This window comes from Manacus candei, unplaced genomic scaffold, assembly GCF_025592945.1.
Source record: "Manacus candei isolate 608988 ecotype Guabito, Panama unplaced genomic scaffold, ASM2559294v1 h1tg000109l, whole genome shotgun sequence".
Classification (NCBI taxonomy): Eukaryota; Metazoa; Chordata; class Aves; order Passeriformes; family Pipridae; genus Manacus; species Manacus candei.
The window spans coordinates 2,214,656-2,232,519 of record NW_026138157.1 but is presented as its reverse complement, the minus strand read 5'-3'; the positions used below and the strand labels follow the sequence as shown (position 1 = coordinate 2,232,519).

Genomic DNA, 17,864 nt, shown 5'->3' with positions numbered 1-17,864 from the left:
CGAGAAATACAATTTGCAGATTTTGCAGATGAAGTATCTGCACATTTCTTTTGTCCAAGATTGTTCTGATTTTTTTGCATTCTGCCTTTGAGAGATTAAAAAGCGATTTGTTAATTGATAATTTAAAAAATTATCTCTGGTTCAGGCGGTCACCGTGAAAACACACAGACACCTGCACCCAAGCTTTTAAAAGGTAACAAGGGATAAAAATACTATCAGGAAACCAGGCTGCAACTTTGCAAAGCTCACCTTTTCCTCACGCACCACACACTGCAAGCATGCTCTGAAGTCCTCACACTGATGATAGGCACACTGGGTTTGTACCAGAGGGCCAGCGTGAGTCAGGTATGCTCTGTTGGTTTTTTTGGTTTTGTTTTTTTTTTTTCCTTAGCATTTCCGCTCTCCAGTGACAGGCGCCCGGAGCCACTCACTACCCAGAGCGGCTCAGGGCGGGGGGTGCAGCGATCACTCGCTTCCCACGGGCTGAGGAAGAGCCTACTGGAGGCTCGGGGCGCTGAGGACACCTCGTCTCGCACCGCTGTCCCCGCTCAGCCCGCGGGGCCACCTGGAGACGCGGCTGGAGCCCGGGAAGACCGGCCGGGATCACCCCGATCCCGGCGGGAGCGCCCCGGACGCGCCGGGATTCGAGGGGGGGCCGGGCGGGGGCGCCCTCAGCCCCGCCCGCACGGGTGACGCGGCGCGAGGCGCGGCCCACGTGACGCGCGCAGCCAATGGGCGGGCGCGGCCGGTCCCCGCGGGCGGGGGAGGAAGGGGGGGGGCGCGAGGCCGCCGCGGAGCGGGGGAGCGGCAGCGGCAGCGCGGGGCGGGCGCGGCGCGGGGCCGAGCGGGGCCGGCGGGGGCTGCGCCTCCGCGGACATGCCGAATAAAAACAAGAAGGAGAAAGTGAGTCGGGGCGGGGGGTCGCGGCGGGGAGGAAGGGGGGGGGCGAGCCCCGCGGGGAGGCTGTGGGGCGCAGGCCCCGCGGGGAAGAGGAGGAGGGGCCTGGGGCGGGGGGCGGCAGAGGCGAGCGGAGCGCGGCTCCCGCTTCCCGGTGCGCGGCAGAGCCGGGCGAGGGGTACCCTCCTCCCTCACCGCTGTGTGCCGGCCCCCGCCTTCCTCCCAGAGCCGGGCGCTGGGGAAGGGGCAGCTCCCGGCGGGGCCTAGGCCGGGGGTGCCGAGGCGGGGTCCCGATGTCGCCTCGGTGGGGGCGGCCGCGGGTTCGGCGTGCGGGGGAGTGCGGGAGGGAGGGAGGGAGGGGATGAGAAACGTGTCCTGCTCAGCCGCGGCTGGCGGAGGCTGAGTGGGGAGAGGAGGTCTCGCTGGAGGGGCCCGGGGGTGCTGGGGAGCGGGAAGGAGTGTTTTCCAGGCAGGGCTGCGTGGGGGGTCTTTCCCCACGGCTGCTCGCCCGCGCCCCGTCCCGGGAAGTTTGGCTGCTGCGTAGCTCAGGCTGCGGTGGGAGTTGTGCTTGGGGGATCTCCTTAAGTATCCCAGGAGCGCTGATCGCCTCTCGGGAGTCTTTCGGCTCCTTTTCCTGACAATAGGAGAGGATCTTTGGCCCCACTTCGCCTCAGGCTCCACCGGCGCTCCCGGGAGGGATTTGTCTGGCGGCCACGAGAGGGGCTTGCACAAGTAATGATGGCAGAAAACTTGTAAATCCAGCAGGAAGTTAGCTGGATCGCACTCTGTTTTGTGAGAGGCAATTAGCCATGTGAGTGGAAGTCAGAGACAGCGAAGTGTGCTGTCTGCCTCATCCAGCTGCCGGCCCTCCCGACCGCTCCTGTTTGGTGGATCCTGTTTGTCTTTTAGTTTGTCAACATGGCTTTAAAATGAGATGTGGGGAAATTGGGTGTTGTGGTTTTGGGGAGTTTGTTCGCTTTAATTTTTTTTCCAATATCCTTGGCACCTTTGACGTTTAAAAACATTGAAACTTTCCTTCACTTTTCTGAGAGTAACGAATGGCAAAAGTATGCTGCGAGTGAAGGATGCAAGTTAAGTAGGATGCTGTGAGGGAGAAAATTGAGTTGTGGGCCTACTTCTAGTACGAGACTTTCTAGTCCCTAGAACAGAGAAAATAATGAAGTGTAAAATGTGTACTATGCTCATGCTGGTTTCAAAGCTAAACTAAATATAAATATATCTGAAGCTATAAAGGGAGGAGAGCAAGGTCATAGACATCGTTCAAATCACTTGCATTCTTTGTCTCTGCCTGCTCACCTGTGTGAAAGCTTATCTTTATAGGTGAATTTTGAGGCATAAATAAAACTCCAAAGCCTTTCTACAGATAAAAATGTTTAAGGCAGCTTTGTGAAGACCGATAGTTCAGTATTAAGATCTTCCAATAAAACAGTATCATTTTCATTTTGTCAATTTTATTACTTTTAGTGAGTGTCTAAATAAACCTGATTTCTTGACTTGAAAATCTGTCTAGATCTCCTTTTCAGAAAAACTGAGACTGCAAAATTATTTTTTTTTAAGGAACCTACAAAATCAGTCAAGAGTGGAAAAAGTGGCAAAGATGGACAAGATAACCAAGACCATGAGGTAAATATTATTAAAATATGTAGAGTTTTTCCATACTAATTTGTCATGACTTTTAAAGAGTGCGTTAAGTTTATCTAGATTGTTATAATTTTGATGTGATAGGTGGTTTTGAGGGATAATGGTTGTGGAACAACTGCCTTGGTATTTGACAGGATAAGAGAAGAAACTTTTAAGGAAGTCAATTTTATTTAGAGTAAATAAATATTTACTTGCTACAATCTTAAATGCTCATCTATTTCCTTTTTTGGTCATGAGATGTGCATCTGTCTTATTTTCTAGTGTTATTGTGAGGGTTTGGGCTTGTCTTCCAGTTGCTCACAGTAGTTTTTATCATTCTCTGTAATTCCCAGAGGTCCCTTCTCTCAGACTGTCGATGTTGGCATGTCAGTTAAGTGTCAGTAGCCTGTTATACTGTCAGGAGACCTTAGGCTTAATCACAGGCTGCCAGCTGTTTTGTTGTGTGGTTTCTTTTTATAGGTATACAATGGAGTGATCCATTTTTGACTGATTATTCTGTTGTAGATGCTGATTTTTTTCCTTCTGCGTTGCTCTCTGTTTTGTCCACCAGCAAGGCACAGCAACTGGAAAGGGGTCAATTAAATCATTATTCGCTTCCTTTCCCGTATTAATCCAGAAACTCAGAATTAGTAGTTCTTCTGCATTTGGAATCCACTGTTCAGGTGGATTTCTTGACATTTTCTTTCAAATGTTCGTATTAGCTTGAATGTAAAATGCTGTACTGAAAAGCTTATGTATTTCAGCCTCTAAACTGATGCCAACAGATAATGTTTGAGAACAAAATACTCATCCAGCTTTCCTGTTTTTCCCGCTCAGAAATGACTGTCAGGGATAGGTGGGTGGGAATATTTATTATATGCTTTCTGATGCATTTCAGTGAGTTCTCATTTCTATGTTGAGGAGAAAGATTTGTGCTACTGTCATAAATTAATAAGATTATTAAAACTTGTAAACTATGGGTAAAAGCATTTTGGCAAATTTCAGTAAGAGTGATTGAGTTTTGGTGGAGGGAACCTCGGTGCTAGAAGGGATCTTACCTACTATGGAAGCTCATAGAATGAAATGGGAAATATATCAGTGTAGATGTTTATAATAACATATTGTCAGATGTTCTGTCTTTACAGTATATTGCTGTGATGTTAAAAAGAGTGTCACTTCTTGGCCATAATTTTAATTTCTGTGCAGTTATAAGGATCATCCTTATCAGCATCTTTGCTAGATATTTGTTGACTACTTATTTTCTCAAACTTCTGAATGAGAAGTTGCTGAGACCAAGACTGATTTTCTTATTCCTTCTTGGTGCTCCAGGACAGAGTATAAAGCTCCCATAGTTAATAAGCAAAGAACTTTAAATGTTAGCTGAAAGTGTGTATGTGGGTTTGTTTGGCATTTCTTTCTGTGTTTGCGGATCTGGCTTTTTATTTTTTGAACTTAAAATGTGAGAGAGATGAGTCTCAATAGGAGAATATGCTTCAGTGTTCATCCACTGTTTCTTTTGTCCTTCTGGGTAGAATTCCCAGTGACCAGTACAGTTTACTTGTCTGTGATACTTAATCATATGTGAATAGGGGTAGAATGGGAAAGGAACTGGGAATGTGACTGGCACATGTAGTACGTTTGTAATTCCCAGTGGACATTAGTCTCCATACAATTCTGAACACCTCAGTGCTTGACTCATTAACTTAATTAATAGAGTAATTGCACACAAATAGTAATGTAGACTTTGCATTCTAACGTGGCTGGCTGTAATCATGATGTATGTTAGCTGGGGCTTATATGAGCATAAAGGAAGCTATTTGTTAACATAGTGAAGATTAGTAAATATAGAGAGAATCTGGAGCACACTCTAATACATTTTTACATTTCTTTATTCTTTAAAGAAGGTTTTCTTCTGTTTCCTTGCACATATGTTTTAGCATGGCTTTTTAGAAATCCTCTTCTAGACTATGAGTAGGTTTGGAATTATGCTGGTTCATTTCAGCTTTTTGTTTCTCAGAATGCATTTGATGCATATGCATTTGATGCAAATGAATTTAATGCAAATGGCAGATTGTAAAGACTAGAAACCGTCTGCTATTCAAAGAACAGGGACAACACAAGCAGCAGCATCCCACAAATACTTTATTTATAGACACTTTTATAGCACTCAACAAAATTCATGATGCCTTGAACTTCTATAGATAAAAAAGTACAACAGATCTTAATATTTACAAAAATGAACACGTGTTTTTCCTGTCTTGCAGTCAGGGAAATGAGATTTCAGTTGATTGAAGCTGTGGAGCAAGTTTGAAAAGGGATTGAAGTGATTCCTGGTACGCTGGGTCAGAATGCTCATGCTGAAAGAGGGTGAAAATGCCTTAAACTGAGGGTTCTTGCATTGGCTATGCCTTGGTTACTTGATGTAATACTAAGAAAGCCTTGCAACATGTGAAGCATGTTGCATGGACCTCTCTTCTTATTTGCTGTGTGGACAGCAGTTAATGCTGAAGGGGAGAGACTCAGAAACAGTAAATGTGTGGTCTTCCATTCTGGTGTACTTTTCTTTAAGCCGGTACGTGGCTTAGAAGGTTGCTTAACTGAGTGTTGTGTAAAATTGATTTCATATTATTAATGATGTAATTGACTTTTTTAATATTGTTATATTTAGATATTCCCCCCCAAAACCCTGCTTAATCTCCCCTAGATGGGAAGACCTCTGTTACTTTGATTGTCCTTCTCTGTTTCCATCCTCTGTTCTCTTTTTTGTGACAGAAATACCGGAAATGCACTTGCCTCATGGATAAGCTTTGGTGTAGAGTTCTGTTTTGTCACAGGAGTGTGGAGGTCTCCTTTTGAGTTAAGGCAGGAATAACTTATGGACTGTCTAATTTCTAAAGAAAGAGGTGGCTTGGTAATAGTTAATGATTGTTGAGAAACATCACCTTTTTCTATCTCTAGCAAAACCCTAACACTTATAATAATTCAAGGGCAGTACTTTAGCAGTGGTTTTCAAATACTGCCACAGGGGAAGGAAGTTAAGATTTGAACCCTATATACTCTTAGTTCTGCAGGAAGGTGTGTGCTAAATCTTGCATTTTCACCAGTCACTGAAATGGTCCAGGAGCACTTGGACAACTAATTCACTGCTGTGAGTCCCCTGGAGGATGGAAGGGCCAGAAGTAGCTGGTAACCTTTCATACAGGACAACAGTATGTGTTGTGATGATGCCATCACTCCAGGTGACTGGGAGTGATGGCATCTTTTAGGTCTGGCTGGACTGGCTTTAGAAGGCGTGAAACTTCTAAATTTAAAATTGTATTAATTTAGCTTCTGAGTAGTCTGTAGAAGGGAAAGAGTATTTTTGTTGTTTAAGAAAGTATCAGCTTGTTGACTTTCAACAAATGAGAACAGGAATCGTTACTCATTCTTCGGCCGTGCAGAGCAGCAAACGGAAGACTGATGTGGTTTTGAGGAGCATATGTGTGTTTGTGTATTCTCATTGTTTCCATGTGCTCCTCTGGTTGCTTCTTTCTACTTTAAAGGTATTTTGTTGTGGTTTTTTTAATACAGACAAATCAAAATTAATTAAATACAAAAAAGTCATTGGCCTTTTTTCTTGCTGTGCAAGAAACAGCTTGATTTATTGATAGCATGTGTTGCTCATGTTGGACTGTAATCACTATTGAAACCAATTTTTAAAAAATTCTGTCATGCCACTATCTCACAGCCATCACTTTTCAACAGGTGTACTAAACATTGTTAATAGCTTGCAGTGCAGCAATTTTGTCAGGCTTTGTTTTCAGAGGTTTTTCTTCCCTGCTTTTTGAAGCCCTTTTTATTTAAAAGTTAATTTCTGAAGCTATTCAACATAATGGTAATATTTTTTTGGTAATAAAATTGCCAAATAATTAAAGAAATCTCTCTTTAATGGGCCATCTTCAAAATACTTCAGCAGAAGTAAGGATTTTTGTCTTTCTGAAAGAACCCTGAGAGGTGTCTATTCAGTCTTCCATCATCTTTCCTGTATTAGCCAGCACTTGGTGGGGAAAGACTATCAGTATTCTTGCTACTACTTTTACTGATTCCTGATTCCATGAGCACTTGTGATTGTCACTTTCCTTAAAAATAGGAAACTGCAAAAGGGATGGGGAAGCAGAGTCAATGGGTTTACAGGAGTTTCTTAGCAGAGATCATATGTAGAAATATCCTAAGATTTAAAGGAAAACAACTAATAGACAAAAGCAATAAATTTGGCATTTTTGTGTTAACAGGTTTCTGTGATCAGCAGCAGCAAGCTATTTAGAAAGTTGACTCAATATCTTCTATATACTATTGCTTATTTTTGTCATGTTTACTGTTTGTATTTTTCATTGTGGTGCTATTTACCCTGAGAAACAAATGTATCTGATCTTGAAGATGTTGCATGGAGACTGTTACACAGTGTCCAGCTTGTGGCTAGGTTTTTTTACTTCAGAATTTTTTAAGTTATACTTGAAAGTCTTGGCACAAGTAAGTACTAATTAGGCAGCTCATTAGGGACCACAGCAGAGGAGCTTGAGGTTTGGGGATTGGAGAGGGGAGAATACCTTTCCAAAAGTTCTGGCGTTGTTTTGTGTTAGGACTACTCCTACATAATTTCTGGAAATACCTTCTTGTCACAGATACATATTTATTACCATTTATATAAAGCATCCATCATTTAGCTCTTTTCAATTACTGTTTTTCATTCAGAGAATCATAGAATGGGTTGGGTTGGAAGGGAGCTTAAAGGTCATCTAGTTCCAACGTCCCTACATGGCCGGACACCTTCTGCTGGACCAGGTTGCTCAAAGCCCCATCCAGTCTGGCCTTGAACACTGCCAGGGATGGGCATCCACAGCTTCTCTGGGCAACCTATTTCAGTGTCTCACCACCCTTGCAGTCAAGAACTTCCTGATATTTAATCTAAACCTATTCTCAGTTTAAAGCCATTCCCCCTTGTCTGGTCACTACATGCTCTTGTAAAACATCTCTGTGTATCTTTCTTATAGGCTCCCTTCAGGTGCTGGAAGGCTGCAGTTAGGTCACCCCAAAGCCTTCTCTTCTCCAGGCTGAACAAACCCAATTCTCTCATCCTTTCTTCATAGGAGAGGTGCTCCATCCCTCTCATCATCTTGGTGGCCTCTGGGCTCGCTCCAACAGGTCCATGTCCTTCCTGTGCTGGGGGCTCCAGAGGTGGATGCAGCACTCCAGGTGGGGTCTCACCAGAGCGGAGTAGAGGGTCAGAATCCCCTCCCTGGCCCTGCTGCCCACACTGCTTTTGATTAAGCCCAGGACACAATTGGCTTTCTGGGCTGTGAGTGCACATGTCCAGCTCACATCAGCCTGTCACCCACCAGCACCCCCCAGTCCTTCTTGGCAGGGCTGCTCTCAATCTGTTCATCCCCCAGTCTGAGTTGATAACTGGAGTTGCCCTGATGGAGATGCAGCACTTGGTCTTGCTAAACCTCATGAGATTCTTGTCAGGCTTGTCCAGGTTCCCTTGGATGGCATCCTGCCCTTCAGGTGTGTCAACCTCACACCAGTTAGGTATTATCTGTCACTCAGTGGCACAGCATTTTTGGATACATTGCATTCAGCATCTTTGAGGTGTACTTCTTCATAGAAGCTGGTGTCCTTTACTGAGAGATGTATTTAGCATAGACTGGATTTATATCTTTTAATTAATGCCTGAAGTTAAGTATTAATTTATTTATAGCTTAAAACAGTGTATTAAGGATTTTAATAGTACTCCCTACACACTCTCAGTTTGAGTTATGTAGCTCTCTAGATCAGGAATGGCTGATAGCCTGTAATAAAGCCTCCCCAAACTGCCAAGTTTTCAGTGGACCAAATCACTGTGCTGTGTTTGTCTGGTGTATTCATCACTTACCAATCCTGGCTGAACCCTCACTGTTTCTTCAGTATGTGTTCAGTAGAATGCCCCAGCTGGACTGACAGGAAGAATAGCCAGTGCTGTCATGAGTCAGTCCCATGCAGTAGATAAAGCTGATTTGAAAACCAGTGGTCTTTCACTTGGAAGGAAAGATACATTATGAAATAAAATTGAAATTTTTAACAACTAATCCTCTCAAGTTTGAATCACAGAAGGATTATAATTGGACAGCACTAGACCTTCTGTTTTGTGAAGCTTTCTGGGTATATAGTTCTGGAATTTCACTTCTAACATTAGCAAAACAGGACTTGAAACCAAAACTGCATATAAAATTGGGATGGATTGTCTCTTGTATCAGTTACATAGCTGATGGGAAATAAAGTCTGTGGGCTTTGGAGTGGGTTTGTTTGGTTTTCAACTGGTGTGCCAACTTCTTGAAAAAATTAATTTGAAAACTAATTTTTGGTCACGGCTTGCAGTTCTGATTTTCTTTCCTAGGGAGATTATTTTAATGGGTTGATAAAACTATTAAAAAATACTTAAATGTAGCAAGTGAATGCACCCTTAGTACTAAGTGAGGTACTGTTTGCTGACTAGAAAGATGCACTATGTGTTACTTTTACAGGCTCTATGCAACTTTTTGTTTGTATTTAACTCCTGTAATTTCCTATTTCCAATTTTTATTGACATATTGCCTTTTTGGTGTTGGAAACTGGAATTTCCTTCTGTATTCAAAGCAAACACACCTCAATACTGACTAGTGGAGAAGGGTACCTTAACAGTGCTTGTCATGTAACTTTAATATTATGCTTTTAAAATTAATGGAAATATTAAAATGTACCAAACACTGCTGCATACAAGTATTTTGTTACCTAAAATGAGATGCTTCTGCAAACAGGATCCTATGCCCTTCTACTTCTTACACAAGGCTGACAACTGCTTGTGTAACATATGAGGTGTGAGGACTGTGTGGTTGGTTTTAGTACTTGCTATCTTCTGCTTTCCAGTCATGTTTTCAAACGCTCTGAATCCTTCCTGAGTAGAAGCACAGCAATAAAGGCAGAGGCTATTCTAATCAAAAGCAGCAAAGTGACTTTTAAAAGTAGATATCAGCATTTTGTAAACTGAAAGCATCCTTTTCATCCTTTTTTTTTCAAATTATTTCTCTTAAGTTTTTTTGTAAAGGCCTACCACTCCTTAGAGAGGACTCAGGTGTACATTAATGCTTGTGTAATACAGAATTATTGATGTAGTTATCCCAAAGAGTATTACAAATAGTAAGAAAAACCAGGTAACTTTTGAATCCACCCATATGTTCAGACTTTAAAAACATTATATCTTGTATTTCCTTCCCCCCCCCTAAATTTCATTTGAAACCAGAATAAATTTGTAATTCTAGAAGTGGGATGATAAGTTTTGGTTATTTTTGTTTGTGTGTTGTTCCCCCACAACAGGCTTTCAGGGCCATTGGAAAAAAAAAAATTAAAAAATAACAACCTAGGAAAAAAAAATCTTGGCCTATTCCAGAATGTACTTTTTAAAGGATTAGAAGATGACTGCCAAATATTATAATTTGCTATACCTTTATAGTGACTTTCCTATACTTCCTCATCACCGCTTAATTTAGCGGTCTGAAATACTGACAGGTAAGCTTTTGCAATGACATGTAAAATAAAAGCATGACATGAGCCAAAGATAAAATGATTTGGTATAACAGTTCTGTAGAAGTGGTTAAGGTTGTTATTCATAGACTCAGAATGGTCTGGGTTGGAAGGGACCTTAAAGATCATCCAGTTCCAACTCTCCTGCCATGGGCAGGGACACCTTCCACTGGGTCTGGTTACTTGTCATGGGCTGTAACTCTCTTAGCTCTCTAATACAAATACCAAATTGGTGGGCAGGAGGCAAAGGAAAAAAATATTTCAGCAGGAGTGTGTGAAGTGAGAAGCTTCTATGAATGGATCAGGGAGCACAAGAATAGATATCAGTGGTAAAGCCACACATACAGGAGCCTTAGCTTATCAGTAGCTTTATATAATTAACATTTACAGTAGGGTACAGGAGTTGGTGACTAAAGCAAAAGAGCGTGTGTGTGTTTTCCTTCAAATGTGGGAGCCTTTTATATATGTGTGTGTGTATATAAAGAAGCACAAAGGTAGTTTTTGTTGGGTTGGGGGGGTTTCGGTTTTTGGGTTTTGTTTTTTTTTGTTTTGTTTTGCTTTGGTTTTTGAAAGTAAAAGGATGTCTCAGGTTGATGAGAGAGAAATTACAAATGAAAATAAAGAAATAAAGTAATTTAAGCCAGACCATCATTTATTCAGATTCGTCATCCCTGTATTTATGTAAAGATTTTGAAATAATACATAGGACATGATCTGGTTTAAATCACATTTAATTAACTAAGCCGTGGTTGCAGGTAACAATTTTTTTTTTCTAGGGCCATTTGTTACTTTGAAGTTTCATTATAGAAGATACACTAGGAAACAAATGTTGCATTGCTGTCTGTGTTTGTGAAGTACCAGATGCTCACTGATGGTGGTGTTTCAGCAAACGCAAAGCAGGGTGAATCCTCTTACAGCCTGAGCCTGGGTACCCTCTCATCTTTGCCAGTGCTCTGCAACCTCGGGCTGCAGATCTGATCTCTGACTGAAATAAGTCAAATATTGGTTTGTTCCTGGAGTAAACTAGTTAGAATAAAATTAAGTTTACAAGAAGCAAATGGAAAACAAGCCTTATGCTACTGATATTTAATTATGAATGTAAAATTATAGTGCATTTATGTCAAGGATGCAGCATGCATCAGATTGGTTTGGTGTGTTGCAAGTCAAGTCTGTTACACAAAGCTGTGATGATACAGTTCTTTAGAAGATAAAATTGGAGCCCTGTGTATAAGCAGCTAACAGGAAATACGAGCAATGCTTTGTGTTATGAAAAATAAACAGCAACAAGAAAGGCAGAAGAGTTTCAGCAAGTTGTAGATCAATCTTCAAAAGTGGTTTGTGACTAAAGTTTCCTGTGGGCGCTCCACAGTGTGGAGGCCTTCACTGCTTATAGGGCATGTCCCAGTCATTGATGCAATTCAACATGCTCCATGCTGTCTGGGACAAAACACTGATGGAACTCTGTTGTTAGACATCAGGAATAGCCAGCAGTAGCATTGCTGTATGTAAAATGCCAAATCACAGTTGCTAAACAAGTACTACAACATAAATCCACGGATGCTGATTACAGTGTGCTAAAATATAAAAACTTTGTCATCATCGCCCTGCTGAAAGGTTAATCTTTTTACTTATCATTATAACAACATGGATCCTCAAAGCTTTAGGATGCAGTTCTTGATGTAATAAAAACATAGTAAGTGCTGCTGAGACTACCACTGGACTATCCAGTGTATGTCAGCTACTGAGACAGTCTTTAACAATAGTAAGTATATTTGCTAGAAGGTCAGCTGAAAAGATCGTTCCAGCAGACAATCCAGGTATCATTCTGGCAAATGATTTTGTTGAGGAAAAACAATAAACATCTAAAGTACCATTTGTGTGAAACCAGCCAAAGCCTTTAGCACCATAAGCTGCATCTCCAGACTCCTCCCTAGGCTGTCTGTCCAAACAGTCTTGTGGTGGTAAAACTGGTGAACAATAATGGCATACTAGCAAAAATCTTCAACAGAGAACCTCAGAAACATTTGCCATCCAAAATGGTACCCAACAAGCATGTCATTCCCCTGCTTTTTTTAACTGTGTTGTTTATGGATCAGTGCTTCTTTTTGTTACTGACTCCATATCAAGCTTTGTATAGTTGGCACTGAGTGTAGATTGAAAATACTGATGCTAAGGATCATGGCTAATTGCTCCATAACAAACTTCTTACTGGTGGTTGGACACCTGCATGAACTAGAAGTGCTGTAGACTGTCTGGACAGCTCTGTCAGGCCTACCTTTAATACCATTAATAACAATAGTTTATTCTGATGTTAACCTCTTGGAAGGCATGTTGAACAGCTGCTATTAACAATGTGGCATTGAAATCAGCTGACAAATAGTGCTCTCCTGGTAGTGTCTGCCTTGAACAACTTGCCTTGGTCCCAACTGCTGATCTAACACCACCAGCCCACCTCCTGCAGGTATGCTGTGGATGTATTTACCAGGTTGATGGCACCTGGGCCATATGCCAGATAGGATCTGTCCTTGTTCCCACCCCCAAAACAGTAAATGAAGATCTGCAAAGAAGAGAGCTCCATGGTAGTGTTCAAGATTCCTGGACTGTTCAGAGATTATCACACTACTTTGAAGTTACTGCAGTGGGAAAAATACTGCATGGAAGGCTCTTTAACTGCTCTCCACCCATTTTGACTCCTTGATCTTTGATTTCAGTTCTCATCTTAAGAAATGAAATTAAATTCAGCTTCTCAGCCTAATTACATTGATTATGTATTAGGCCTCAACCTGTTAGCCAAATTATTTTGATTACATACTGGGCCCTCATACAGTTCTGAAAATCAAGTTGTTAATGTCCCTTTCATGTTTTCTCACAATCTTTGTTTAGTTTCAGTAAACTGTATTTCAGTTTCATTGTTAGTATGTTTTAGATGTAATCCAGAATGCTTTCATAGCATTCTGAGTCTGCCTTGGCAAGAGACGTGCTCTTCTGGGTGCTATAGATCAGACCTCTGTTTATCTTAATGAAAAATAAGTCCATGGAGGCTACTTACTATACGAAAAGGAAAAGAAGGAAGGGATTAAATCTGCATTAAAATAAGCATTTTTCCTCTCTTTCAGATTCAGACTGATGATTCTTTTAAAGTATTCTGTGTGTTTGCTCTGTGTACTTGCATTTCACAGGGAATCTTAATCATGTGTTAATTACTGCAAGGTTCAGCTATCCAGATTTCATATTTCGGAGTTTTTTCTCAAGTTTTTGCTGATATTTGGCTTGCTGCTGCCATTGTGGTATGGTAATACCACAGTGATATAAACTTGAAATCCCTCATTAGAGGGAAGACATTTGCAGATTAGTGTTAGACTGACCTGTGTGGAGAAACACCATCCAGGGTGCTGCCTAGCACCATGTCTTCTTCAGGCAGAGACTCTCTCTTGCCTTGTCCTTATATTGTCACTAATAAACCATGCAGTTTTTTAAATCTTTTAATGACACAGGGATCCAAGTGGTTTTACCGTCGTCTTCAAATCCTCACCCTGCTCTGACCAGTTTATCTTAGAAAGCAACATACAAGCTTGCTGCATCATTATAGGGTTGATACCACTCTAGGCTTGGCTTGGCTTTTGATTTTGTGGAGCAGAAGGCTTTGTGTGCTTTGCTCTCATTCAGTTATTAGCAAGGGTGTTTGGAAAGGTAAGGTCAGACAGAGTTCTTCTGGTTGCCCTTGTTTGTCAAGGTAGCTTGAACACCATTTTGGGAGGACTGTCAGAAAGGCAAGGAGAGGGTCTTCTAACTTATTGACATAGATGGGATGAGGGTGGACCCTCCTTACAGGTCCTGGTATGGTCTCTTATGTCTTAGCTAGTCAGCCAGAAGTAAAAGTTGCATTCTGAGATGCTTGATGATGATCAGTTTAATTTTACAGTTTAAAAAGAAAAATTGGCCGTAGATGTGCTTGGCCTTTGTTTCCCTGGTTGCAAACTTAGCATTGTGCTCTGACTTGTCCTTATCTGTGTACTTGTCAGGGGGTGAAGGATCCAACTTCACTCAAAAAAGTGATGTTGAGACAAAAAATGTACCACATCATGCCTGATTGATGCAGGATAACTCAAGGGATGCAAGGGCAATCTACCTTGAACTGTTGTGACTGGCAGGAAACCTTCTCCCCTCCCTGTCTTTCACTCTCTTGGATTAATTTTAAGCTTAGTCAAAGGCACTGGTGAACATAAACCATATACTTTTGATTGTTAAAAACAATTTAAAAGTTGGAATCACACTGTTACTGATTGTCTTAATGTTCAATGAAGTATGTAAAGCTCTGATTTTTAAAAATAAATTGATGAGAAAAACTGAGGGTTGTGCTTTAATCATGATCTGAAGAAACACATTCTTAATCTGACATTTTTCAAAGTAGTTTGAACACATTTTTAGAGGTATATCAGCACTTTTGGAATTGAATGTGTCTGTCAATATACAGACATTTGGGTAGGAGGGAGCCTTTGCTAGAACAAGGGGAAGAATAGGTATTTCCCATTCTAGTCACAGGAAGAGAACTGATAAAAACATACCTGTAGTTTGACTGTTCTGGTGTCAAATACATTGAATTGTTCACTGATGTAGCAGAATATCCATTACTTATTGTTAGGAGTTGTGGTTTCTGAAGTAGTTTGGTTTGTTACTGGGAGTAGGAAGCTGAGCACTGAGCTTGGATCTTTGATCTGAACTAGCAAGCGCTGTACCTTTCATGAAAAGTGTGTTACCTTGAAATCTTTAGCAGATGAATATACAAAATTGTTAGTCTAAATTTATTTGGCTTTTTTTAAAGGTTTGGTTAAAATTGCTGAGCTGTGTGGCTTAAGTTGACTTAACTCATTTTCTCCAGTTGCCCTTCTATCCAAGGGTTGGCTGGCTGCAAACTCTGGAGGCCAGTTCTCTTGTGGTAGCACCACAGTGCCACTTGCAGAGGTCATGGAGTACAGCTGTGTGGCATTGAAGTAGTAATAATGACTTAGACACTGTTTTGGCAACCTTCTGGTATGTGCTGGCTGACTAGAGCATGACTGAAACACAGGGATGATCATGCTTGATGGTGGGAAGGAGGAGGAAATCTGCTGGATAAATGGCCAGTGATTCAGGGCTAGAATTACTCTGGAGTCATCATTTCTAGATGGGAGGTTGCCATAGCAACAAAAAATGCTTTCTTTCAACATTTCTAATCAGAAATGGTACCCATCCTCTTAAATAACCATTTTGGCTAATTTTAGAATTTATCTGCAGTTTAGAATACTTGCCTTCCTGAGGTATGTGCTACCTTAGGATACCACAATGTGTGCATGTGTGCAGGCACATGTGAGCACCTGTTAATCTGAAATTGAGAATTTGTTTGGGAATAGAGGAAACAGGAAAATGGCTCTTCCTGTTCCAAGTAATGAACAAAATGCAGGTGGCAGTGGAAGGTAACCACAGAAAAATACCATTAGGCTCAAGCACAATATTGAGAGTACAGAATCCTGTGCAGTAATAGTGTTTATAATGAATCCTAATAGAATTTTTTTTCAATACATGGGAAGTCATTGCTTCCTAATTCTTAGATTTTCTTTCTGCTTAGTCTATTAGCATTTTTATTTGTAATGCATTTTTTGAAATGTCAGTTAGTAGATAGAAATTACCTTGCAGATCACTTGTATTTCAGCAAAAACACTTTTAAGCATTTAGTGCTTGGGATTAAAAAGTGAAATAGTCTGAAAAATGTGATGTAACAGGTAATGCTGTGATGTACAGAAATGCTTTTAACTTGCTCATATATGCCATTTTTATTGAAACAAGTTCTAGAGTGTTTTTGGTAACTGAGACTTGTAATATTCAGTGTACTGTCTCCCCTTATTTGTTCTATAAGGCTGTAAGGGGGTTTTATGATATGAAATTTTCAAAATGGGCATCTTAAATCTGTTTAATGAAAACTAAATGTTACTTTCAGTTGCTTTCTTTGATATCTTAAGTACCGTGTGTATAATACCATACAACACAATTGTTAATCTATTCTTGAAATATATATTATTTCCCAGTTATGCTGCTAGGACAAAATCTGAATAAAATTACTGTCTTGGAGACTCTAAAGGTAGATAAATTTATGTATGGTAACATTTCAGTGTGCACTGAATGTGTACACTCCCAGACTATGCAAATTGCTGATGAATAAGCTTTTCTGGAAATCCTTTCTAGAACCTAAAGAAAATTGGTTTCTCTTATTTTAGCAATAGCCCTGTGAAAATGCCACTGGTGTTATTTCAAGCAGGAGGGAAGCACTGCTTTTATACCTATTATACTTAGCAAAATTCTAATTAAATCAATTCAAACTGCTGAAGTACCAGCATTACAACTTGATTTCCATCATGAATTTCATTCCCATATGATTTTTTTCCTGTTTCTTATCTTGTGGGCACTTTCTGAGAATATGGTTTTTCTTGTGAGGAAAAAAAAAGCCAAGGTATATTTTAAGATCTGTGTGCTTCTAGCTTGCAAATTTGAGAGACTTCTACAGCAAATTAAGGGCCTGCAGAATGAATTGCAATATTGCAGTAAGATGTCTTGATCAGCTGTTCCTATACTTTTAGTGTAGATCACTCCTAGATGGTTTATCATTCTTGTAAAAAATGTCATGACATTATTCATATTTTAAAAGTTAACTATTGCCTACTTTAAACCTGCTTTTCCTCCTTCAAAAAAAAAAGGAATGAGAAAGGCAGCATTACAAGTTCTGACAGGCTTTTGTTAATGATGCATTTTATTCAGCTTGAGAGAGAGCACTGTCAAGTGTAGTCTGGGAAATAACACCAAGCTGGAAACCTATAGTGGGAACCATTTTTCTGGTTTTATGTTATAAACTTCATGCAGAGGAACAGTGACAGTCTGATAAAGACTATTACAGTAAAAGCAACTTGCTCTGAGTAGGCAGTAAACTGCTACACATCTTCATGTGTGTTTTAGAAGCTGTTGAAGCTACTGCAATAGTAAGACACTCCTTCTAACTTTATATCAAAGCCTGAATGCCCCAGCCAAACTTGGGACTCTGGCAGCAAGGTACAGGACAAATAGGCAGTGAAAGGTTCAGCTGGTGTAAATAGACAAGTTCCTGTGATCCCTTTGAAGCTGATGTTGGATACCTTGGAGACCTGGAACTTCTCAGAGGGTAGAAGGTGAGAGTAGCTAAGGAACTACATTATTTGAAAATTTCTTTTCAGTTGGCTGGTAACTTCAAATAAATGGGCTAGTGCATGTGCCAGGGTGATCTATTCCCATCTGTGTGAGGGCTATGGTACAGGAATGGACACTGAAAAGATAAGCAGAAGAAAAGGTGACTATACATTCAGAGGATGATGAATACAGTAATTTAATTAAGAGCTTATTTTGCTTCAATCGTTTCTGTAACAAAAATCACTTTTTATAAGATTTTCTCCCCAAGTTCAGCTGCAATTAACTGTTTTAATTTCTTTCTAAACAGGTGTCAAACAAAAAATCAAATAGCACTCCTCCCCCAGCACAACTATCTAAAATCAAAGTACCAGCACCACAGACAGTAGTGAAGAAGGAAAAACGGCAGAGTTCTTCAAGGTTTAATGTTAGCAATAACAGGGAGCTTCAGAAACTGCCAGCTTTAAAAGGTATGTCTTTCTAAACTAGAATTACTCTTGTGGGGAAACTTGTGCATGAGACTGAGGAGCATTTCAGCTATTATACTTACATCTGGACAGCAT

General features: G+C 40.7%; 1 protein-coding gene across 1 annotated transcript in view; it reads left to right on the top strand.

The window, feature by feature from the left end:
* Positions 1-810: 810 nt before the first annotated feature.
* The window catches only part of PPP2R5C (protein phosphatase 2 regulatory subunit B'gamma), a 79,068-nt gene continuing 62,014 nt past the window's right edge, over positions 811-17,864 (top strand). Inside the window, exons 1-3 of the mRNA XM_051769630.1 lie at positions 811-903; positions 2,476-2,541; positions 17,612-17,771. Of these exons, the coding sequence (XP_051625590.1) occupies positions 877-903; positions 2,476-2,541; positions 17,612-17,771 (253 nt within the window). The 5' untranslated portion in view covers positions 811-876. The remainder of the gene's footprint in view (positions 904-2,475; positions 2,542-17,611; positions 17,772-17,864) is intronic.